This window comes from Sciurus vulgaris (assembly GCF_902686455.1).
Source record: "Sciurus vulgaris genome assembly, chromosome: 10".
Taxonomy (NCBI): domain Eukaryota; kingdom Metazoa; phylum Chordata; class Mammalia; order Rodentia; family Sciuridae; genus Sciurus; species Sciurus vulgaris.
In genome coordinates, this window is record NC_136470.1 from 64,604,569 (window position 1) to 64,629,794 (window position 25,226).

General features: G+C 43.0%; 1 protein-coding gene across 2 annotated transcripts; it reads left to right on the forward strand.

Annotated features, from left to right (window-relative positions):
* The first annotated feature begins 2,231 nt into the window (after positions 1–2,231).
* Positions 2,232–23,158, forward strand: TIGIT (T cell immunoreceptor with Ig and ITIM domains). Of its 2 annotated transcripts, none has more exons than XM_079155416.1 (6): positions 2,232–2,316; positions 2,494–2,584; positions 4,776–4,924; positions 6,285–6,611; positions 9,857–9,966; positions 20,870–23,158. In XM_079155416.1, coding segments are annotated over exons 2-6 (825 nt in total). In that variant the 5' UTR covers positions 2,232–2,316; positions 2,494–2,582; the 3' UTR covers positions 21,107–23,158. The 2 variants fall into 2 exon arrangements, with proteins under 2 accessions (XP_079011542.1, XP_079011543.1); XM_079155417.1 differs by having other exon boundaries at positions 20,873–23,158.
* Positions 23,159–25,226: the final 2,068 nt, after the last annotated feature.

Sequence of the window (25,226 nt, forward strand, 5' to 3'; positions counted from 1 at the left end):
CATTTTTTACATCAATTTTCTTTCTGAGGGAGCATTACATCAATTTTCAATTTGCTTCATAGAACTAATTAGGAGGTTTTCCTTTATGATCTCTGTGTATTTTAAGCAATATTGAAATGATCTTCTCTTCAAAGTTTGCTGTAGACCCATGTGAAATCGTCTAGGCCTGGCAGTCTTTCTCTTTGGGGAACGGGGGGCTCTTGATGATGGAGAGCTTCTTGGAATGATATGCTCACCTGTACTTCTGTCCCAATCCTCGTTGTCCTACATGACTGAGGTTGCAGGGGTCAGAAAGTAGAAATTAAGCTTCCAGGAGTAGAGAATACCTTTCCTAAGGCATATAGGGGCAGGGTTTGTATTGATAATATGAAGAGTTGACAGTGATAAATATTCTTTACTTGACCAAACTTTAGTTAGGCTCTAAACTTTCTAGGTGCATCTCTGCAGTTCCTTGTAATCCACTTTTCACAGAGTCCTGCCAAGTCAGTTGAGCAACAAACCCCTCACCCTCTGTATCTGATCATGCTTCTCATCTGATCAGGTCTTAATTCTTCACTGTTTCTCAGGTGATGTCTGGTCATCCTGGCCTTTCTTCAGCAAGAGTCACATTAGGTCGGTTTAGCCAGAGTTCTCCTATGCCTGATTCTTCCTCTTAGTAATTTTTTATGCACTGACTGCCAACCTGTTCCTTGGCTATAGTTTCTCACTCGCTCATGTTATCTCAGAGTTGAGCCTGATCTCTTCCCCCAACTGCAAAATTCCATTGCCTTGGTGCCTGTACCCTTCCTGATGAATAAAATTTGCCTTACTGTACCTTACCAGGTGTCACTGAATAATTTTTCCACTTATACAATAGTGTAATCCCACCCAGGATGGAGTAGGATGGAGGAGGAGAAGGATGGAAGCGATGTTGGTGAGAGGGGTCTGTGGAGAGAATATGAGCCAATGGCTAAGCTGAGGAGGCAGGATCAGCTGCTTCTTCCCAGAGAGTTTTCATCTGACTCCACATTCCAAACTATCCTGGGGGTCTCTGTCCTGTTTTCACAGCTGGGAAGGCAAAGAAAATCTTCTAGAGCCTATTGAACTTCTTGGCAGCCTTTGGGGTTGGATAGGGTCCTCAAAGTCACATCACCAAGGGAACTTAAACAAACAAAAGCCAGAGATCCCACCCCAAATTCTTCTCACTTGTATTCACTGTGAAGCTGTGTTGCCCATAAGCCTTGTGGCTCACAAACTTATTAATACACTTCAGATCATAGACTTACCTTATAGATTGAATCTTTGGTTTTCTGAGACAGCTTTCTCTGTAGCTTTGGAAGAACTATCCCATTGCTGAGTTATAAGTCTCCTGTTAGGTGACTTTGCAAGGCTGTGAGGCAGGTAGAGGTCAGAGAATGTGGGATGACCAAATTTTGATACCCATAGGTTGGGTTCTTTTTCCTTCTTGGACTCAAGACCAAGCACCAATTGATTTTAAAATAAAATATTTATCACCGAAAAAAAAAAGTTAATGAAAATAAATAAAAGTTTTTTAAAAAATGTCAAAAAAGAGATAACATTAAAAAAAAAAAAAAAAAAAAAAAAAAAGACTAAGCACCAATTGAGCAGTGAAGGAGACTTTTTATTCTTGACCAAAACAGAAGAAATGGAAGATAAACTTAAAAATGAACTTTCTACCCTTGGGGGTCAGGAAGCTATTAGATATAGGGTAAAAGAAATAAGGATAATGGATTGGCTAAGGGGAGGAATATTTTATTATAATGAAGTTAGAGATGGTCTGGGTCACTTTGGCAGCCATCTTAGATCTGACCAGTTTAGCCAGTTCATCTGAAGAACTTCCGGCCTTCAGGCATCCTGTCCTCAATGATAAGCAAGATTAGGCTAGGGTAAAAGTTCAGCTAAGGCACCTGGGCTGTACAAGACAGGGGCAAGGTAACAATAGTGGTCTTGTTCTTCCTGGTGCCAAGAGTCGTCTTGCCCCCTCTTTCCCCCTGCTTCCTGTCCCCCACACTCCCTCAGCCCTCTTTCTTGCTGCCCTTTACCAACAACACTGCAGCCACCAGGAGGCACTAGTCTGAGAGGGAGGGTGGGAGTGCTGGATAAGTCACTGCCCTCAGCAGTTGCAAGATGTTCATTCTCTGTTAGAGGATTGGACAGGAGGGGGAGGACAGTTGTGAGAGCCCTGGAGCTCCTGCCCCCACTTCCAAGCCAGAGAGAGGTCTGGAGAGGCTGGAGAACGTAAACTCTGCTGAGAAATTGGTCTGTCTCATGAGAGGACCCCCAGTTGTTTCCTGTTTTTCACAGACCTTGTGGAAAGTATGACCACTCAGCCCTCTTTGCTCAGAGCTGCGGTCCCTGCCAGCCACATGTTGTCAGGACTGGGCCTGAGTAGTTGGCTGGGGTTTTGGGGGGGCTCTCAGCAGGTTGGGCTATGGAAGGGTATCCTGGAGAGTGTTCTTTATATGCTAAATGTGCACTTCTTCCCCTTTTCAGGCATATGTGAAGTCTGCTCTCCAGCACCCATATCCACCCAGCTGCACCAAGGCTGACCAGGCCCCTCCAGCCCACAGCCTCCAACGGAAATGTGAGTTAGCACCTGCCTGGCCTCACAGGTTTCTGCTGTGCTTCAGGGGCTTGGGACTGGCCCTGAAGCACAGGATGGTTTTGGCAGCTCTCTGCCAGGCCACTTCCCAGAGCTGAGTTGCTCACTCTGGCTGGGCAGATGGATCAGACAGCTCCCTACCTGGAGTCTCTGTAGGAGGTCCACAAAGGGACCTGCAGAGGTTCCATGGAGTGATGCTTCTGTTGGTTACTTTCCACTACAGCAGCCTCAAGCTCTGGCTGGCACAGTGGTCCCTTCCCTGCAGAAACATCATATACTCTTATTTTTATCTCAGATCCATAGGAATAAGAAGGTGTTTTAGAACCATGACTTTGTAGTCTGGAGATTGGGGTTTTACTCTTGGTAAAATACATTAGATAGAGAAGGGTATCCTCTTCTGATTATCCTTTCACTTCTTTAATATTGTTATCGAGGCACCTTACCAGACATCAGTTTGTTGAATCCTTATAACAATCCTCTGAGGGAAGTATTATTATTCTTATATGCAGAGGAGGAAACAGACTTGGGGTGGCTGAATAATTTTCCCAAGGTCACCAAACCAGGATGACTTGGGTCTCTGGTATTACCCCATAGTCTGTTAACTGTTACCCTTAAATGAAGAGCACCACCGATCAAAATGGACTTGATCATGTTTCTACTGACTTAGTTGCTTAGAAATAAATAGAAAATTTCTTTAAACTTTTTTTCAAAAAGCAACTCTAGGTTTCTTTGGATTTCTCATTATGTAAGGTAGGTCCCACCTTATTGGCCCCTGCCTGCTCCACTATAGAAATTTGAGCTGTGAATCTGAGTATCTACCTTTGTGCTGCAACCCCACTAGCTGTCCATGGCTCTTCCACCTCTGGTACCTCTGCCCTGGCAACTGATTTGGATAAAACCCCTCCTGTTTGACCCAGCACTTCCCCTTAGACAAGTGTTAGGTTTTATCACTTCTTCAGCTGATGACATTGCAGCTGTTGAAACATAGTGGAGATGTCTCCTGATGTGAGCCTTAAAGGACAGGTGGAATTTGGGTGGGCAGAGAGAAGCTGGTAAGGCATATGTTGCCTAAGGGTCTCGAGGGGGCTGTGAGGGTCATGTGTGGAGTGAGGGATGGGGAGAACCCAGGAAGGGGAAGAAGCTGCTCTGAGTACCCTGCAGGGGAGAAGGAGGGCTGAACCTGAATGTGGCGGGAATGAAGGGGGCAGGACTAGACTTTGGATGTTCTCCCTGGTGGAGATGCAGATATTGGGGATTTCTACCATGGAGCCTGCTCAGGATAGCTGTGCTGAGAGCCTAGGAGGCCCATGAATATGGTCCTTCATCTCCTGTCCCAAGTGGCTTCACCAGAAAGCAAGCTTTGTAAAGCTATGACTACTCACCTTGGTATCTTCAAGCCTCTGAGTCTGGCGCTTTGTAGGCACTCAGGGACTTTTAAATGAATGAAGGGAGAGAAAGACAGAGCAGGGGAGAGGAAGGGAGGGCAAGTCAACAATAGAACATAGCGATGAGACAAGAGTCCCCGAAAAGCATCAACCAATCCCTTTCCAGAGTCAGGTCTGCAGGACTCACTCTTCTCCATACTTCAGACTCTCACGGGTTCCCTGTGTACAGGAACACTTGCTCTTATAGTGTCCTCTGATTCTACTGCATCAGAAGAACTGGACCAGAGTTCAACAATCTCAATCCAGATACACAAGACCAAAGAAATAAAGATTCAAGGAGAGGATATCATTCATGGGAAAATTGCTCTGTTTGACCCTTGTCCCACGCATGCATTGTCCCCAACTGTTAGCTTTTGTTGGCCTGCAAGTACCCACAATTATAAGTTTTTGTTAAGGTGCAGATTCTTCAGCAGGGGGGAGTTGGGGGAGCCTGGTGACCTGTTCTGGATCAGTAGGTACTGTTCAGAATCTTAGGTACTGCTCTGATGCCCTTGAACTCTTTAAAGTCTGATTTTTAAAAACTGCATTAAGGCAGAACTTAATCAATTGACTAACAGTCACCAGAGACTAGTGTACCTTTAACCACACTTTTGTTTACTTTTCAATGTGTTTCCTTCATGGTCTTTCTTGTGGCTCACCCTATGTAGTTTGTGTACTTGTCGAGAGCTTATCTGTTTCTGACATTGCTTTTGTGAACTCAGTTTTTCCGAGACCCTCTTTCTTCGCAGGCTCAGTTTCGCCTTGCCATCTGCAGTCGGCCAGTTTTGGTCACAGAAGAGGCCACACCTGCTTCCTGGAGGCCCCCTGGGCAGAAGCATGCACTGGTGTCTACTCCTGATCTGGGCCCAGGGCCTGAGGCAGGCTCTCTTCGCCTCAGGTAAGGCCTGGAAACCTATCCAAGTGGGGAGGAGGAAAGAGCGAATTTGAGCTTGACCTAGAGACCAGGGCACTCGTGGAGGGAAGTCTCGGAGTGCTTGCCACCAATGTGAGGCAAGGAAACATGGTTCTCAGAGTCCTGTGTACCCTTGTGTGAGAAAAGACCTTCTCTGAGAATGAGATGCCATCTGTATTGGGTGGCTGATGCTCAGGGTTGTGGATCTTCAGGGTTTGGGGGCTCCAACCTGCCAGCCTAAGAAAGGAGGCAGGGGAAGTAGAGGGGAGTAAGAAGGAGGACAAAGAGGAGGAATCAGCAGTTTGCTTTTAGAAACTCTCTCCTGCTCCATCCTCTTTCCTATTTTTGAGGAATCTTCTAGGTGATCGGTAGTAGTTCTCTGTGGATCAAAAATATCTTCTTCACAGATTCCAGAGGTATTGACCATTGCAGAAGTGATTTTTTGTTAAATTGATTTCTTCTATAATAAAAACCTTAGACAAATATTTCTGAGATAGGGAGACAGAAATATTTAAAAACTGAAGTGCAAACAAATTAATGTTGCTTCCTGAAACTTTTAAGACTAGAAAGGCACCCCAGGATGCTGGGGGTGGTGAGCATTGCAGAAAATAGTTTTGCTTGGGAGAAGCAGAGTTTCTGGCTAAGTCCCCTTCTGAATTTTTTGGCTTCCATGAAAGATTTTCCAGGCACCCCAAATGTCCTTCAACCAAATAGCCAGGTTTTACTTCAAAGGGAAAGGCACCCCGCGCAGGAGTAGGCTGCTGGAGTACACAGAAAAGTGCTGTCTCTGGAGGAGACAAAATAAGCATGTGGAAATAATCAAAGAGCTGGTCACGAGGCTAGACAGCCCTGAGAGGGTGAAGTGCTAAGTCGCACAGTCATCAGCCAGGCCCTTAATAAAGTGCTAATTATACAACAGGCAGGGAGTGTGAAAGGACAAGGGAAGTGGCTTTGGGCTGGGGTCCTCAGGGATGGAGGGGAGGAAGTACAGCTTTGACAAGGTGCTAAGTGGGTGGGGGCAGGGAGACAGAAGAAAGCTCTGGAAGCAGAGGTGATGGAGGAAAGGAGATGGACTGGACAGAATGGAGGTGTGTGGAAAAGGGGCAAGGAGACTGGCAGGAGCCATGTGCTAGGGCTGGGAGACTTGAATGACAGGGATGAAGAGGAATGCCTCTTGAACTGAAAACAGGAAATAATAATTGTGTATTTAGAGGAGCGACAGAATGAACTGGAGAAATGATCATTCCTAAAACCAATTCTGGCCTCCTTGGCATTTCTATAGAAAGGTTGCAGGCCCACCGCTAACCTGGGGCTCATATGTGACCTTTTTGCTCTTTTCTAAAAGCTATGACAGGCACAATAGTGACGAAAGGGAACATTTCTGCCGAGGAAGGTGGCTCTGTCATCCTACAATGTCATCTCTCCTCCACCATGGCTGAAGTGACCCAAGTCAACTGGGAGCAGCGGGACCAACTTCTGGCCATTTGTCATACTAAATTTGGGTGGTACATCAACCCAGTCTTCAGTGAGCGGGTGACCCCAGGCCCTCACCTGGGCCTCACTTTCCAGTCGCTGACCATGAATGACACGGGAGAGTACTTCTGCATCTATCACACCTACCCTGACGGGATTTACGAGGGGAGCATCTTCCTGGAGGTCCTAGGAAGCTCAGGTATTTCCTCAGGAGCAGCATAGAAAATGCTGTCCTGACAGTCTGGGGAGCAGAGTTCAATCCTGGAGCACATTTGGATCACTTGCGGAGCTTTTAAAGAATTCTGACATCAGGACCCTCACCTAGACCAAAGAAATCAGAATCTCTAGGGGCAGAGCATGGATGTGACATGTTCCCAAAGTATTCTGGTGATTCTAATTTGCAGCTATTGCTCTTGAGTGGGAAGCACATTTTGTCTATATTATAAGGAAGACCAGTTGGTAAGGTCATAGGCTCATTTACTGGTTTAGTATCAATCACACACATTATAACTAGCCTTTAAGTTTATAAAGATTAGAGCTAGTTAATGTATGATAATTGCATTGGTGTTGCACTTCAGAGTTTTCAAAATTCCTTCAGTCCTTACCCACTTGGATACTTAAACCATTTCTCCAGAAGTTAGGAAAGGATTATTAGGATATCTGAGAGATAGTATAGGAAGTAGTTCAGAGCTCAAATTCTGACATCACACAGCCTGGGTCCAAATTCTTCTATGCTGTTGACCTCAGACAAGATTACTCAGTTCCTCTGAGCATCAGTTTTTTCATTTGTGCAATGAAGACATATGTAAGACCTTATGAGGTGCTAGTGTGGGATTGAATTACCTACTGTTTGAAAATGTCCTTACATCAGTGCCTGGAGCATGGTAAGTACCATGTACGTGTTGATTGTGAATGTGATTCTCATTTGACTGATAAAGACAAAAGTTTAGGATTGGCTGTAGTTGTTCAGAGTGGTAGGGATGATGTTAACACAGGTGTTCTGCCTCCATGGACCTCCAAACTCAGAATGTCTACTTGCTGCCATCAATTATGTTGGAGACTAACCTTCATGAGTTTTCAAACTATGCGTATATTGAGAAAATGAAAAGTTACCTTAATCTTTCCTTTTAAATGTCACTTCTTGGCTGGTTCCAACCTAGCCCAAAAGCAATGAGTAGTTAAGTGCCTCGGTTCTGGAATCACATTGCTGGGGTTTGATATTGTGGGTAAATTATTAAGCTTTCTCTCAGTTTTCTCATTTATAAAAAGTAGTGAACAATCTCATGAGTTGTTTTGAGTAAGGTCTCAGAACAATGCTGAACACATAATAGGTTCAACTTAATAAATATTCATTATTATATTACTTATTGCCTCATGGTTAGAGGAGGTTTAGACGATAAACAAGGCAGGGAACCAGCAAGTGTAACCACTTGATGGTCTGATCATTTGGGGCTTTTTGCCCCAGTGTCATATGCCCAAGGGTCCATCACCTCACCGTAGGACTGGGGATAGGGCGGGATCCAGGCAGAAGATCACCCGCCCCACTCCCATGGCATGGAGTTCCCAGGAGCTGGAGCCCAGAGAGGAACTATATTATGTTTGCTCGTGACTAGGCTAAAACATTTTCAGGGACTGATGCTTCTAACAAGGACACTTGTCCCTGACCACAGAGGCACAGCTATTCTCCACGTGAAAATGGAGGAATGAAGGTGCAAGGGATTTCCCTGTGTCTCATGGGCCACCTGGGAAGTGCTCAGAAGACGTTCTACTGGGGCCCTGCTCAGCCTCTGCTAAGGGCCACATGTTTCTACTCTTTTTGCCATTGTTAATGCCCAGGGACATCACTGACCACTTGCTGTTCTCCTCCTGTTTCTCAAGGGCTCAGTTGCTTACCTGGAGTGCAAACTCTTTATAATTACTTGCACTATCTCCAACCCTGGCTTCTTTCTGATCCTAATCTCAAATCTTCGTCCACGTTTCTAGTATACATAAGCTATTTCTAACTTAACCCTACAGCTCACCTGTTACTAAGCATAAGTCTTAAGTATCCTTTTGCAGAGTCTACCCCTTCCCCAGCTGCATGTTCTGGTGCTCTGGTGCTTGTTCTAGGGCTGCTTCTGTTTCAAAGAATATGACTGTGGAAGGAGGAATTGATGTTTTAATTTCAAACAAACAAAAATTTCCAATGAAGTTGATATTCTCAGTATCCAAAATACTTTCTGGTCCTAATTATATCTCTAAACATAAACAAACTCATTTTCATAACCTCCCCTTAAATGTGGTCATGGTATTAACCCCTGTGCTTCTATCATCAAGCTATAAGAGAATCCAGTCTCAATCCTGGCCCCCAGGGTCTGATGGTGGCCACAGCTCTGAGCACAGGTCCTGTTCAGGCTCTGTGGATAGCCCTCTGCAGTGGCCCTGCGACTTCTGCAGGGTGACTGCTGTTTGGCTCCTACCTGCTTTCTTTCCTATCGAGTGGACTTCATGGCTTGGCCTACTGAGACTGAGTCCTCAGACTGGGGGCGGGGGGGCTTTTGGACACATCAGGTACTGCCCTTATCCTAGAGGATCGGAGATCTTAGCTGCCATTCCAGTAATCTCAGCCCTTAGAGGAAAGTAGGGCCAGGCCTCTGCTAGACCCTTGTCCCTCCAAGTCGGCCCTGGACTCTTGGGTCCAGTCTGAACTCCTGGGATGGAGGTAGAGGAGGGATGAAGTGGCCTAGAATCTCTACCCACAGCACAGCACGCATCAGGACAACTGTTTTGTTTCTCTCATATTCTCCTTAAATAAAATATGACTCAAGTCTTCAAAATTCCCCTCTTGCCTCTTTTTCCTTTCCATTACATTTTATGTCTTAAAGAAGTTCACTTGTTCATACTCTCATTCATGCTACAAATATTTAACATCTATTGTGTGTCAGGTGCTGGTGAAGCAGCAAAGGATGAGGCTCCAGAGCCGTCCTCCCTCCAGGGTTTCTCATCTTAGCTGGAAATAAGGTTTAAGGTGAAAGGTCACATGCTTTTTCTTTTTGTAATTTAATATTAATTTATTGTATTTCTAATTAAACTGATTTTAATTACATGGTTATATATATGAAGTGTAATAAAGTAAATTGTTCACTTTTGGGGTTCTCTTCTGAGGGTGTTGTTTCATTTCATTATTACTGAAAATGATCTCCTTGAATAGAGGAAAGGAGTGTTAAAAAGGATTTGCACTGGGTCAAATACAGGAGGCATGACAGGAGGCTTGAGAGATTAGTCACTGATTTCCTGATAGGTCAGATAGATGCTCTGCTGTCCAAAGAGTTGGACTTAAAGATCTAGTCCTGTGGTTGGAGAGAGGGACTTGCAGATCCCTGAGTTTAGAAGCTGAGGTTTCCCTGGGGAAGGCAGCTTTGCTTTGGGTCTCTGCCACTCACCTCGATTTTGTCCTCCCTCTAGTGGCAGAGCACAGTGCCGGGTTCCAGATCCCATTGCTGGCAGCGCTGGGGGTCATCTGCATGGGGGTCATCTGCATGGCTGTCATCAGGATGGTTGCATTGGCTAGAAAGGTAATGATGGCTGCACATTTCTGTCACAGGCACCCCTTTCCCTGCCACCCTGCTGTTTTCAGGTGTCCTTTCTGTCCAGAGAGAGAACCAGATGTGACCTTCCCTTTGCCCCTTGTGCTTTTTTCTTGGCCTTGTTCTGCCTTGTCCTTCTTCCAGGCTAGAAGCTCCTGGAGAGTTGGACCCGTATCCTACCTGTCTCAATGTCACCTGCAGTTACTGGTTCCTGCCTGACCCATAAGCCATTACTCTAGGAGTTTATCTACTAGACATTTCATGCATCTTAGAAGATGTCTACTATATGTTAGGGCTTTCTTTATAGCAGCTCATTTAATTTTCACAACTCTTTCCTAGTGCCGAGTAGTACTGGAACATAAACACCAAAAATCTGGAGGCAAAAGATGCATGGCAGGATCAATGGGTTGTAAATCCTCTGTTACTTTAGCTTAGAGGCCTTGTGGTAAAAAGAGTAGTGCATGGGGAATTGAAAGATCTAGCTTCTAGTTTGGCACTGGGTGTATGACTTTCGGGTTGTCAGTTAAATGTTTCCAGGTCTTCCTTCCTTCATATGTAAAGTGGGGATTGCCATTCTGCTTGCTCTGTATCACAAATTTGTGATGAACAGGTGGCATCTTTCATGTGAAACCTTTGTAATGGTGAAGAAATATGTCAGTGTCCTTGCTGTCACAAACTGGTAGTTATTGCTTGGGATGAGTACGGGAATCCTCACCCCTTGATCCATATCTTTGGGGTCCTTTTAGTAGCCCAGCTTTCCATACTTCAGTTCACTACACAAATATTTTGGGGAATGCAGCCTGTGATCCCACACTGTTTTCCTTCTTTACCCTAGAAATTCCTCCTCGATCCAGACCCTCTTTCCCTAAAAGGATGGTTGTGGTCAGTTAATAACTCATCTGTGTAGTCCAAAATTACTCCCTCTGGACGATGTACTTGGTGCTGCATTACTGATGTGTGTGGATCTACAGCTACCATCTTCTTTTTTTCATGTTTTTCTTTTCCCCCTATTCGCCTTGCCATCTTTTGAATTAAAGTTTTCCTTAATTCAGAATAATTTTCTTCCTTATTAAAAAGAACTATTTGTTAGCTATGTACCCCAACTTATTAAAATCTCTATTAGTGCTAATAAATTAGTACTTTTATCATCTCCTAGGTTATGCAAGAATCAGAGCATGTTAGCTCTTTTTATCTCCCTCCTTCTCCAGCTTATTGCTGTTACTACTATGCCTTTTGTTCTCTGTACATTTTTGGGGGGGGGGGTGCTGTGGATTGAATCCAGGGTTGCTTAACCACTCAGCCACATCCCCAGCCCCTTTTAAAAATGTTTTATTTTGAGACAGTTGCTGAGTCTGGCTTTGAACTTGGTGATCCTCCTGCCTCAGCCTCCTGAGTTGCTGGGATTATAAGTGTGTGTCACTACACCCAGCAGTTTTGTCTACATTTTAAATCCCCAAAGAAATGGTTTTTATTATTTTATGAGTCAATATTCATTTAGATCCACCCTTTCTGTTGCTCTTTACTCTGTCCTGTGTTATAACTGAGATCATTTTCCTTCTGCCTGAAGTAAATTCTGTCATATGTCCTTTATTGCAGGTGTGTGGTGAGGATTTACTTTGGTTTTTGTTTGTTTTTCCCCCTGGATTTAAAAATGATATATTTGTTTTGCTAGGTATAGAATTCTATGTTGGTGATTATTATCTCTCAGCACACAGAAAATATTATTCCATTGTCTAGCTTCCTATAGTTTTGTTGAGAAACCTGGTCTTGTTTTCGCTACTTTTTTTCTTTCCTTTGGTTCTTTTAAAATTTCCTTGTCTTTAGTATTCAAGAAATGTATGATGGTATAATTAGGTATAGTCTTCTTTGTATTTATTCTGTTTGGGGTTGGGATGGCGTGCCTTTTCAATATGCGTTTTGATGGTTTTTGTCAGTTTTAGGTCAATCCTGGACATTATTTCATCCTATTTAACGTCTCCAATCTTTCTTTCTTCTACTTCTGGAACTCTAATTACAGGTATTTTCAGACATTTTCACTTTTCTCCCAAACGACTCTGAGTCTTTCTCTCTCTCTCTCTCTCTCTCTCTCTCTCTCTCTCTCTCTCTCTCTCTCTCTCTCTCTCTCTCTCTTTGTATTTTCCATCCATTTGTCTCATTATATTTCATAGTAGATGCTTTCGTCTGACATACCTTCCAGGTTCCAAAGTATCTCTTATGATGTATCTATTCTTTGTTTAAATAGTTCACAGTCTGTCAAAAATACCCAATCTTGTCTTTAATTATTTGAAAAAAATAATCTATTTTGAAGTCTGTGCCTGGTCATTCTATTAATTGGATCCTCCTTGGGTATTTTTCTATTCCCTGTTTTTTACTTGCTTATGGGTCATAAACTTATCTTCTTGACTAGCACTTTTCATTAGGTGCTGTGAATTATACATGAAAAATGATAATAATAATTTGAGGCTCTGGTAATATCATCTTCCTCCAGAGGACTATTCCCTTTGCACCTGGTGGGTGGCAGGTCTAGAGCACTAACAATCCCAGGTCACCTTAATTAAATAATGTTGAAAGACTTTCAACTAGATTTCAATTCTGCTAGTCCCTTGCTCTTGGGGTGTAGTCCTTGGGACCCAGTGGAAAAACATGTTTTCCAAAGTCTTCCCTTCCAAGGTGGTTTCTGAACCCAACTTTGGTCCCTCTGTCAGAAGATCTATGCAGCTTATCTGCCTCTCAGCTATAACTTTAAGGCAATTGTCTCCAGGAGAAACTGTCCCACCTTCTCCCCTTCTCTCTCTGAGTGTCCTTCTTTTGCATCTTGCTTTCGCCCCCAGATACCACACTGATTTTTCAGATCTCTAATTTCTTCAAACAGATGTTTCTAATATTTTGTTGATATTTCCTAGCTTCTCTCTGTGGAAGGTCTGGTTCAAAGCAACATAGTCAACCACAGGGCCACCTGAAGCAAAGTTCCTCTTTGGATGTCATCTTTCACATTTGCATCTGAAGCTTGACTTCCTACAAGCAGGTAGATTCAGCTGGCTCACCTTTGCTCTACCTTGGGCTGTTTGGGGTCAAGGTCCTCACAGGAGTAGCTCACTTTCCCTCTGTCTGACTGGGTCCTCTCCAGTCCCAGTGAGAGAAGAATTTCATCAAACTTTGTGTCCTTCGTCTCTAGTTCCATTTTGTTTTCTTGTGGGTTCTTACCCTCTTTTACTCTTTCTCCCTCTCTCAGAGAAGAACCACCCTCTGATTTTGTCTTTTTTTTCTAATTTAGCTTCTATTTAAATTTTTTGTTTTACACTTGATTTCCTCCCCAGATCTCGAATTTTGGATGAATTGCATAAATGAGAATCCTAATAAGAAAGTGTTATTACAGGCTGGGGAGATAGCTCAGTCCGGTAGAGTGCTTGCCTTCCAAGCACAAGGTCCTGGGTTTGATCCCCATCACCGCAAAAAAAAAAAAAAAAAGAAAGAAGGAAAAGAAAGTGTTATTATAATATTCCCAGCTTAAACCTCATAGTAGTTTGCATTTTGAACAGTTCTTAATTTTATATCCTTGCCTTGACCTCATCGTATATGTTTTTCTAGTGTTATCAATGCTGCTCTTCAGATTATACATTTTCTCCACACTGATGTGGTATTATCAAGGAAGGTCTTGAACTTTTAGCCTAATATTTAACATCTTAAATTTTGTCAGTTTTCTGTGTAGATAAACCTACTCTGTTTTTCTTAATCTACCATCAATACAAGGGTATAATATAAAAAAAAAAATAATATGTTCTATTGACATACATTCTGTCTCCAACCTGATGCACAAATGAGGAGAGCCCAAGACCCCTCACCCTAATCTTCCCTGATGGAGAAGAGACTGAAATGAGGATGTAGATAGATATTTGATGGCAGAGCCAAAGTCATGCATCCTCAGACAGCTACAAATTGCCCAGGTCTTCCCCAAGCATAGGTCCAGTGGTTCAAAGGCACCTGTAGGACCTTGCTAATTTGGGGACTGAGATGTGGCTGGTACTAACATGGAAACCTGCAGTCCATAATATTTTCATTTATGTCACAGGTGTCACAACTGACATGGTTAGGAAATGAAACCTCTAAGGGAAAGTGAGGACAATGAGAAGTGATAGGTCAGTGGGAGAGGAGGAGAGATGACACTGATCCGCGAGCTGGCAAGAGAGCTGCCGTGGTGGTTGGTGAACAGATGTCCTCTGCTGCCACCAGCATTCTGCAGCTCTGGAATGGAAGAATTAAAGGCTCTTTAGAGGCAATAGGACACATTTTTTTTCTGTTAAGTCTGGTTCATTTTCATCCCAGGAACCCAGACTAACTTTGGTCAGCATGGAGATCGAGAAAGAAGAAAAAGGTGCAAATAGAGTCAGTAGCTATTCCTGTTGTTCCCTGTCTGTGGTGTTTTCTTTCCCAGCCCTCTTTGACATTTCTATTGTTTCCTGTTTAGTTCAGGTCCTCTCTACTTTTGTCCTGAATCTTGACTGTAGCCTCCAATGCTCTCTGTCTTCTCATCCAAAACATTTTATGTATGTATTATTCAAGGTCCCACATGGAACACATAGTTTGAAATTGCATTGTTTGAGAATGCTTATTGTTGTGGTTTGGATGTGAGGTGTCCCCCAAAAGCTCATGTGTAAGACAATGCAAGACCATCAGAGATGAAACAACAGGGTTATGAAAGCCTTAACCCAATCAGTGCATTAATCCCCTGTGAGGGATTAACTGAGTGGTAACTAAAGGTGGGTAGGGTGTGGCTGGAAGAGATGAGCCACTGGGGGTGTGCCTTTTTCCAATATATTTGGTGAGCTGAGCTTAGTCTCTGTCTCTACTTTCTGATCATTATGTGAACCATACTTTTCTGCTACGATATTCAGTCTCACCTTGAGCCCCAGGAATAGAGCTCTCTCTGTGGACTGAGAACTCTGAAACTATGAGCCCTCAAATAAACTTTTCCCCCTCGAGAATTGCTCTTCTCAGGTCGTTTAGTCACAGCAGTGAAAAAGCTGACTAAAATACTTATTAAAGGGACTTACAAAGGAAACTATAAAGGGGGGTGGATAGCAGTGTGTAGTAACCACCCCTTATTCTTTAGGGGAGATCACAGGGCATGACTACTGGAACCTGGAAAGAGAGTCATATGGAGGGGCTATCTTGAGAAGTGCTGTAATCAGCAATTGAGTGTCACAACCAGTTCAAGGCCAGCCTGCAGAGAGAAAGCAGGGAATAGTTACTGTCACTTCAATCTCTTTTCTTCTGTTCCCCTACTGTTCTCAATCGACTGAACCTAAACTTAAGATGGAGGACAAGAGAACCCATTTATGCAGTATATCTGGTGTACTTTTCTCAGGGCACAGAAGAGGATGGAGAAGGTTGGAGATTGGAGCTCAGGGACAAGTGGATCTTATCTATACTAGTACTGTTTAGGGAGCAGGAAACTGGGCAAGGGATCTAGAATTTCCCCACAGGGCTGACTGACTTCAGCCTTCTCTCATGTATCTTTAATGTTCTTTGATTCAATATCCAAGCAATGCTCCAGTTGGCTGCCCATCTACATTTCTCCTGGGAACACTGTGCTCTATTATCCATCTTAATATCCCTCGAATCGGGCTTTTCTGGCTCCTACTACAGTAATTACATCCACTTTGTTTCTAAAGTGCTGCCATCTGTACCCTCTTATTTTGGGGTGTCCTCATTCCATTGCTACTAGGGATCCAGTTCTGCAGAAGCATCTCCTACTTCAGTCCCTGCCTGTAGAGGAGAGAGATCACTGACCCTCTCACTGATGTTAGAGTGGCCTTTGCTAGAACATTCATTCTCACCTTAGGACAAGAAGCACTCTCTGGTTCTGCTCTAGAAGATCCAACATAATCAACTGTCAGATTTTTGAAATTATTTACTACAGGAATTGGCAAAGTTTCTCTGTAAAAGGCCAGACAGTAAATTAGGCTTTGTGGGCCATATGGTCTCTTGCAAAAATTCAACTCTGCCATTGTAATGTGGAGGCAGCATAGATAATATTTAAATGAATGAGTATGGCTTTGTTCCAATAAACCTTTATTTATAAACACTAAACTTTAGATTTCCTGCAATTTTCATGTGTTATAAAATATTACTTATTCTTTTTTCTCCCTAATCACTTCAAAATATGAAAACCATTTTTGGCTTGTGGGCTGTACAAAAACCAGCAGTGAGCCAGATGTGATCCGGGGGCCTTAGTTTCCCAATCCCAATTTTGGTAGGTTCATTGTACCATTCTCCTTTTTCTGAGCATTTTGTTTTCTTCTTCCATTGTCTGCCAGAGCAGTGTTAGCCTCTCTGTTGAAAACAGTGCACTCTACTTTTCTCCTGTGGCCCTCACAAAGGTGTTAAATCTTGAGTCATAAGATACGTGCCAATATTGGCAAATTATCCTTCATCTCGTCTTCATATTCTCATTCACCCCAGGTCCATCACCTTCCGGATTCACTCTTATGTTAGCCAAGTTCTTTTCTGTATAACCTTTCCCTTTCCTTAGTAGACTCATCACTTCCACTATTAATGCAGACCGACATTTTTACCCTATCTAAGGGTCTCTGGCCAGTAGTGGAGGAGTAGGCGGGTTCTAGCAGGGATTATATTCTATCAAGGAAAGTGAACCTCTTCTACAGCTCCTGGTGGTGCAAATGAAACAGATGGTTCAAGGTTCTCACATGCACCTACCCAGAGGTTTCCTCCCAGGACTCAGAGTCTCCTCCTTTCCTATTAAGACCCTGATTTTGGCATGGAAGACTTGCCCAGTCTGTGAGTCCTGTGAGGTTCTGTTACTCTTGCAGTTAGCGACTGGACCTGGTCTTCAGCTGCTGAAGATGAGTGTCTCTTTTAGAGGCTGTCAAGAAGGAGCTTTGACTTCCACACTTGGTTGGAAGTTGATGTGTTTGAGCCTGTAAATTTCTGTTCAGTGTATCAGGGGACTTTGTCAAAATCCATTCACTCCCAGAGTCCTAAGAGTTTCTGTTTACCCCATACTTCTCAAATACAGAGATGTTGCACCAACTCATAGTCCCCTTCCATCTGTGTCTCATCCCATTTCCTCACAAGTCTTGGAGTCAGTGTTGCCACCACTGGGAAGTGTGCCCACCCCAGTTCCACCCTCCCAGGCTGCCTTGCAGCATTCTTCTCAGGAGCAACTGCTGAGAGTGATTTATTGGGATGGATTCTCAGATGAAGGGTAGTGAGGGGTAGAGGACAGGCTAAGGGAAGAAAGCTCATCATGAATGTGACCTTAGCTGGAGACTTACTTGAAGCAAGAATTATATACAAAGCTGGTTGCATCTTGAGGGAAGGAGCTGGCCTTTTGAAAACCTGCTTCAGCCAGTCAATGACCACTGGCTGCTAATCAGGAAAGGCCGAGAGCAACTCACCAGAGAAGAGGTAGCTGTGACCTCACAGCTTAATGCTTCCAGCTTCTGTGGAATGGAAGAACCAGACAGGTGGAGGACTCTGAGTCTGGTATCAATGGCATTCTCTACAGAACTGAGAAGCCAGCAGGTTGCACTATTTAGGAGGGACCTAGTTTTTGGAATCAGGCAGACCTAAGTTTGAGTCCTGGCCCTACCAGTTTGGTAGATGAGTCACCTAATTTTACTAAGTCTCATCTGTAAACTCTGAATAATTATGGCTTTCCCTGATAAAGATGTAGGAAAACTTCAGTTAAACAATTCACTTAATAAGGCACTTGGCATTTTTTATTGGCATGTCTTGATAACCATTATTTATTAAGTTCTTATAATTATTACAAATTTTACTTACCATAGTTCATCATAATACCTGGTGTTGAAAACTATAATTTATGAATTTAATATGAATAAATGTTATTGGCTAAGCAGACACTGAGAAAAGTGCCCCTGGGGGATGAGAGAAAAGAAAGACATGTATGTCCAGATCCTGTCCAATGGCTCAGCCAACCCCACGTCCATTCTCACATTCTCCTGAGGCCAATGTTTGTCCTGGGAGGACTCAGCTGCAATCTCTATTGTTTTCTTTGGTCCTTGAAGACAACATCAGTGCATTAATCCCAGACCTATTTTTTATATCAATTATAATTATAGATCCCTCACAGAGGAAGAATGAAAATGGAACAGCTGAGGGACCCATCTCAGGCATATTTGCATTTCTCAGAGGACTTTTGGAACTCAAAATAGTTTTAAGCTTAAAAGACAAGGATGGCTAGTCTTACCAAGAATGGGAACAAGAACACATAAGCACCAAAGGTCATTATTAGTTCTTTGAGAAAGAATTGAGCGTTCATATTTTCAAAATGAATTGGATTGCATCAGGGGATGCAGTAGTTCTTTTACAGCATGAGCTACGATAACCATCTTCTTCATATTCATGCTAAGGTTTAGCCACTCCTGCTGCACAGGAGTGACCACTGACTTGTCTGTGTGCTTCTGAGAGTATGCTGTCTCTAGGTCCAACTCCTCCAGGCCTGCAGTGATTCACCATCCCTAATTTTTGATATTTGTTCACTGTGCCCATCCACATAGCCCCACGCCCTCCCTCTCAGCCTCACAGCCTATACTTGTGCACTGCTGGGCTTGACAGTAGATGATGCCAGGGTCAATGTTTCTCACCTTGGAAGTAGTCGTTGTGGGCAGAAGGAAATTCCATGTGCATTTGTTGTTGCTATTTTCCATGCCTGTGTGGCTCTTTGTGATTCTGTCATTCAGACATATGGTGAGGTCAGGTGACCTGCATTACAGCACTCTTCAGTAAGGTTGAGGGGGTGTCAACTCTGCACTGAGATGTCAACAAGCATTTCTTCTGCCATCCTACTTGTGCCTGCTGGTCTTCAATTTCCTTGTCTTAGCACAACCTTCACCTACGATGCTCACACATGGATGTTTTGACTGACTGCATATCCCTGATTTTACTAAACAAATGTCACTGTTCTGCCCTATTGTCGCATAAGTACCATTGTAGTTGACTGGTCATGAGACTCTACTTTGATTTAGAAAATCAGGTTTTTTTTAGATATGGGGCTGTAGAAGTGTGTGTGTGTGTGCACGTGTATGCCATGCCTGCATGTGTGCCCAGGCATGCATCTGCATTTCAATCCCTAAAACATATATTGGGCTTTGTTATGGACTCTGGGGTTACAAAAAGAAATAGACAGAACCTTCCTACAGTGACCTCACATTTCGGAGCATGGAGAAGATAGAAGGATAAACAAATAAGTTCCAGACAGCACTGGATATTACAAAAGAGAACACCAGGACTGTGTTCCAGCACGCAGGATGAAGGGGGTCAGAGAAGGCTTCTTGACAACATGCTATAGAACTGAGTTGGGGAGAATAAATAGAAAACTTCATGGAACTACATGGAATGAGTGGGCACAGCATATACAAAATTGGGAGGCAAGGAAGAGTGCCTGGCATTTGCGAATCTGTGAGAAGAGAAGCCATTTAACTGAGGAGAAAGCATGGCTTAGAATCAACCTAATCTGATTCGGTGCTGGATTCGTTCTGAGGTACGAGGCTTCCCCTTGTCCTTTCCAGCTTATCCAAAAGTACACACAATAGAGTGGTTTCTGAGTTCCGTGCAGAACCTAGTCCAAGCTGGGATCAAAGAAGATTCTTAATAAGTGGTAGCTCTCTGGCATCTAGGCCCCAAGAATTGGGGTAGGAGGCAGGAGATAAAGCTGGAAAGGTGGGTATGACTAGTCCTAAAAGTGTTTTGGAGGCATCAGTCTCCTGTGGGCAATGTTGTGAAATTATGGATATTCTTCCCCAAAGAATGCTACTTAAAATTAACTTTTTAATGCAATTGAAGGGTATTTGCAAATCCCCTGAAGTCCAACTGTGCATGCCAGGTGAAGCACCCCTCCAGTATGCAGTGGGAGCTATTGAAGGGTCTTATGTGGACATATGGACAGATCCAATTTTCATTTTTGAAAGATCACTGCTGGTGGCTGTGTGAAGTTGGATTAGAGGTCACAGGGAGTCTACAGTCAGGCAGATATGAAGTGCTGATGGCAGAGACGACCTGAAGCACAGATGGAGTAAAATCAGGTGGGTTTTATGGATGACTGGAGTTCAGCATTCGCTTCCAGGTTTCTGGTGCCACAAACCAGAGTAAAGAATGTAGAGGCAGGAGCAGTTTGTGGGGAAGAAACATGATGGTTTCTTTTGGGACAAGCTGTCTAAACTTTCCATGAGTCATCAGCCAATGATGCCCAGTTAGTGGGTGGACACCTGGGTCGGGAACACAGGGCAGAGCTTGGGATCATTTGGATAGTGATTTGGAAATCTTCAGCAGACAGATGCTAGCTGTAGATTTACATATGGGCCATGTAACTTAGTAAGTGGGGGGCGGGCGGAGAGAGAGAGTTTAATGTGAGAAAGGAGAGGACAGAATCCTGGAGAACCTCAGTTTGGGGAGCCAATGTTCAAAGAGAAAAAGAGCAGATCTGGCTGAAAATTAAGGTGGTGGCAGGTAAAAGAGGATGCAAAGGAGTATGGAGAGAAAGTGATGTCATAGAAGCCAAGGAAGAAGAACATTTATAAAAGGGAGAAATCAACAGTGTCAAATGCAATAAAAAGTAAAAGAAAATAAGAGACCAAAGGTGGCTTCACTGGACATAGTGAACAGGAAGTAACAGGATGTGGAGCATACTGCATGTGTGGCGATGCAGTCTTGGTGGAGCTGTTAGTGTGGAGATCCAGCTGTAACAGGGTTGCAGAATTAAGGGCTAAAGGATTGGTGTTGGTAAGAACAAGTTTGCCTGTTTGTGTGCATTTGGAGGGTAAGAAAGGGACATGACCATAACCACATGTCACATTAGGGATGTTTGTGAATATCATCACCATATACTTACTTTGTAATTTGTTTCTAGAAGACATCTCTCAGAATCAATTCTGCAGAAAGTGACCTCAGGAGATCACCATCAGAACAGCAGGAGTGGAACCCCAGCATCTCCTCATCCCCTGGAAGCTGTGTCCAGGCAGAAGCTACCCCTGCTGGCCTCTGCAGTGTGCAGAGGGAAGATGACTATGCTGAGCCTCATGATTACTTTAATGTCCTGAGTTATAGAAGCCTGGAGAGCTTCAACTTCCTCACAGAGACTGGTTAGCAATCTGAAGCATCTTCTGGGAGATACGTTCCTGGCTTTGTATTATGGATGAATGTGTAAGCTTCTGTCCTCTGCATAAGTCCTCTCTCTCTCTCTCTCTCTCTCTCTCTCTCTCTGTATGTTCAATAGAGTGAATGGATATCATCCTCTTCTCCATCTTCACTTCCTCTGTCTTACCCTTCCATTCTCTTATGGAAGACCAGAGGTGAAACTTGCATCTTGATCATGAATGTGAAGTTAAAAAACAAAAACAAAACGCCCATGACTGGCTTTAAATCTAGTGTTTTCAGTTGACCCTGTGGCTCCGAGAAACACATTCCTCATAATAGTGCTGGACAGGATTTTGTGCCACAGAGTTTGTGGTGGATGATGAGAATGATACAGGTACAAAACCAAGATGTATCATTTATCCCTATCATCTTCATAAATATTCATTCATTCAAGGCAATTTATGAATGAGGCATGGTTCCAGCCTCTTTGGGGATGCCCAAGGATGACTAAACCTTGCCTCTGCCCTTACCAACATACTGCGAAATGGGGAGACAACATTTACATTAAAAGGTCATAAGAAGATGAAGACAAAGGACGCAGGCTTTCAGGAAGAGATGTCAGTTCTGGGCGAGGTGTCAGGATGGGTTTAGCTGTGGTGAAGTGGCTTGGGGCACAAAGGGATCAATGAGGCCTGGACTGGTGGGGGGAGGAGTTTTTTAGGGAACAAGCAGGAACTGGAGTCTATGGAGGTAAAGGTCCCATGGGGAAGGCCCAGGCACCCAGGGAACCGAGGGACCTCAGATTTTATTCTCTGGACAGGAACTTCAAGTCCCCTTTTTTGTGATGTACTCAGAGTCACATGTGATGTCCTGATACAGAGGATCCCAGGCTCTTCCAGCCCTGTATGCTGGGGAGGCCCCCAGGAAGTGTGTGTCTACTGAGGCAACTGAGTCCTGGCGTTTGAGCCAATATGCACCTTTTCTGGATCAGTCTACCAGTGATCCATTAAAACAGATGGAAAAAATCTGGATTTTTTAAATAGAGACTCTTGCTAGTGGGTGATAGAGATTTTAAAAAGTAAACACCCTCAAACTAGCTTCTTTGAACACTTTTATCTACTCCTGACTTCTTTGTGCCAGGAATGGAGTATCTGAGCTGTTCACTTCTGTTGAACTGTATTTAAACTGAATTTAAAAGACTTGATCCTTCTACCAACTCCTAGAGGAACAAACAGAGAGGCTGGCGTTACCACGGTTTTCTTTCATGGGCACTGGAATTGAGAGAGAATGTGAAGTAATCCCTGCTCCCTAAGAACTAGGCAGGGGGTTGAACAAGAAGACAATTCAACTCCTAATTCTCCTTGTATTTGTATTTTTATTTTTTCTCACCTTCCTTCCAAATGGGTATGTAGTTAGAAGCAATGAACTGAAATCTGTCCCAAGCTCTGGTCCTTTAGAAGAAAGATAAGTGTAAAATGCTGTTGTTTGCTATGACAGTTCACAGTATTTTTCTTGCAGAACTAGTAATGAAAATTGGTTAGGAATAGAACACGATTCATGAATTAGAAATGAACTAAAATGCCATGACAGAGAGGGAGTGATACTTTTATTTGGAGGAGATGTATGTTGAGCTGAGGTTGGACTGAGAGTTGGTTGTTAACCTAATTTGGGTCATTGGGAGACGTTTCCAAACCATTGAGATAGTGATAAGATACCAAAGGGCCTTTAGATGTTGGAAATGAGTCAGTTTACTAAAATGATGTTCAGTTGGATAGAAAATAAATTTCAAAATGTAATTCACTGAACTAGATTCTCTTCTGAGAATACAATTCCCCAACAGTCAGATTTCTGGGGATGCGTGCTGTCTAGGACAGTAACCATTTTTCACATGTACCTCTTGAGGTAGGTTAATCCGACCTGGGCTGACCTGTGAGCATAAAACACATGACCAATTTTGAAGACAATAAGATTAATAAAAATATAAACTATCTCATTTGTAATTCAAAAATATATATTACTTGTCAAAATGATAACATTTTGATATATTGGTTTAAATAAAATGTATTGCTAAAAGTGATTTTATGTGTTTCCTTTTGCTTTTTAAATGTGGTGCCTGGAAAAAAAAAAAAATCTATGACGGCATGTGTGGTTCCTATTATATTTCTGTTGAACTCTGCAGCTCTAGACTCTAAGTCCAAGCCAAGTTGGTTTCAGAGAGTATGTGTATCCACGTCTGTTGGTCTCCGTTTCTTATTCAAAGTAGTGCTTGGTAAAGCTTTTCCCTCTTATTATGTCTCCTGAGAAGTACAGAGGGAAGGAACACAAGGGAGATTGAGGTAGGGGACCACTAAGTTCTGACAAGGAGATCCCAAATTCTCCTGAATTCCTCTTAGGATCCATGATAGGAAGTGAGAAGAATAAAGGAATGAATGAATGAATGAATGAATGAGAGTGCAGAAAGTTATGCATTTACTGATTCTCTGCTGACATTGTGAGCCTGGGCTTATAAACAGTATGAGCTATGACCCAGAAAATTATACTTAAAAAAATGTGAGAAATTTAATCATGAAACTTAGAGATAGATGGCCTTTAGTGTGGACAATACCTTACACAATTTTGTTTCAAAACTTGTCCCTTCTCATTCTTTGAGCCCCAGAAATAATCACATACTCATGTTCATACATAGTCCATGAGTGCTGAGCTGGACAGGTAGGAGTCTGTGTGTGTTGAGTGGGAATGGCAGTATTCTGGAGAACCTGCCATGCCTCACAGAGAGGAGGGAATATACAGCTTGGCTGTGGTGTGGCTGCCAGCTGTGGTGTATGAGTTTTTTTCAGTCTTCTGATTCTTCCCAGTCCTGCTTCATGACTATAATTAGTAGCCCTCCCCCACCCCCACTCCAAAGCACAACCATTAGGAGGCCCAATGGAACCTTATATGCAGCAAGAGCCTAAGTTTCTGGGAGTCAGAAGATACTTGATGTCTGTGGGAATTATTTGCAAAAGGTAGCATATAGAATGGTGCTATCCAGTAGAACTTTTTGTGATGCTGGAAATGTTCTATGTCCATGATGTCCAATATGGTAGTTGCTAGCCACATGTGGCTACAGAGCACTTGAAATCTGGCAAATGTGACAAAGGAAATTCAGTTAATTTTAATTAACTGAAATTTAAATGTAAATAATGACATATGACTGGTATATAGCACATCAGATATCACAACTATAGTAACTACCTTGCATGTGGAAGAAACACAGATATCTGTGTTTACAGACATTTGATTCCTCAACAGCTGTTAAGCTTTTAACTGGGTCAGCACCAGGAAGAGACATGAAAGTTCCTTCATTCTTCTGTGTCCTTTCTCTGATTAAGACCAAGTGTGAAGTCAAAAGCAGGCTATGCACTTATTTATTTCCAGCTCTTCCTAAATCTAGCTGAGGTAGCTAAATGGTCCAGCTCACATAAACAAGGCCAGAATTGTTGGGAAGTTTGCAATTCAATGGGATTATGCAGGAATAGACTTTTATCATGGGACTTACCCTGAACAATAGACACTCTGATTTCATGTGGGTTGTAAAGAATATCTTTCGTGGAACTAAAATTCTAATGCATTTCATAGAGATCAAAAAGAAACCACGAAGTATATTGAACTGGAAACTGGGCTACTCAGTCCAAGTACTAATCTCTGCAATTAAGCTTCATGACTTTGGATGAGTCAACCTTTCAGAGTCTCATTAACTTTATTTGTAGAATGATAATACTAATACCTACTTTATAGGGATTTTTAAAAGGAAAAGGCAAGAATATGGTTGACTGCTTTGTAAGCTATAAAATGCTGCGTTAATAATAATTATTGTATTGGGAGCCACGAGCATGCGCACCTGGTGTTGTTCATGCTACAGAAGTTTCCAAGGGGGCAACAAACTTGTTGGAAGTAAGGAATCTGGAATCAATGTTCTTAAAAACTGGAATTTAAGGAAACCTAAGCGTTGCACATATAACATGGGTTCCACAGGATCCTGTAAGCATTTACGAATTTTGTGTTTTAAGTGAGATGATGCTTTTAAAAAAAAAAAAGTCAAACATGTCTTGACTATTGTTATAGTTTGGATGCAAGTTGCCCCCAAAAGC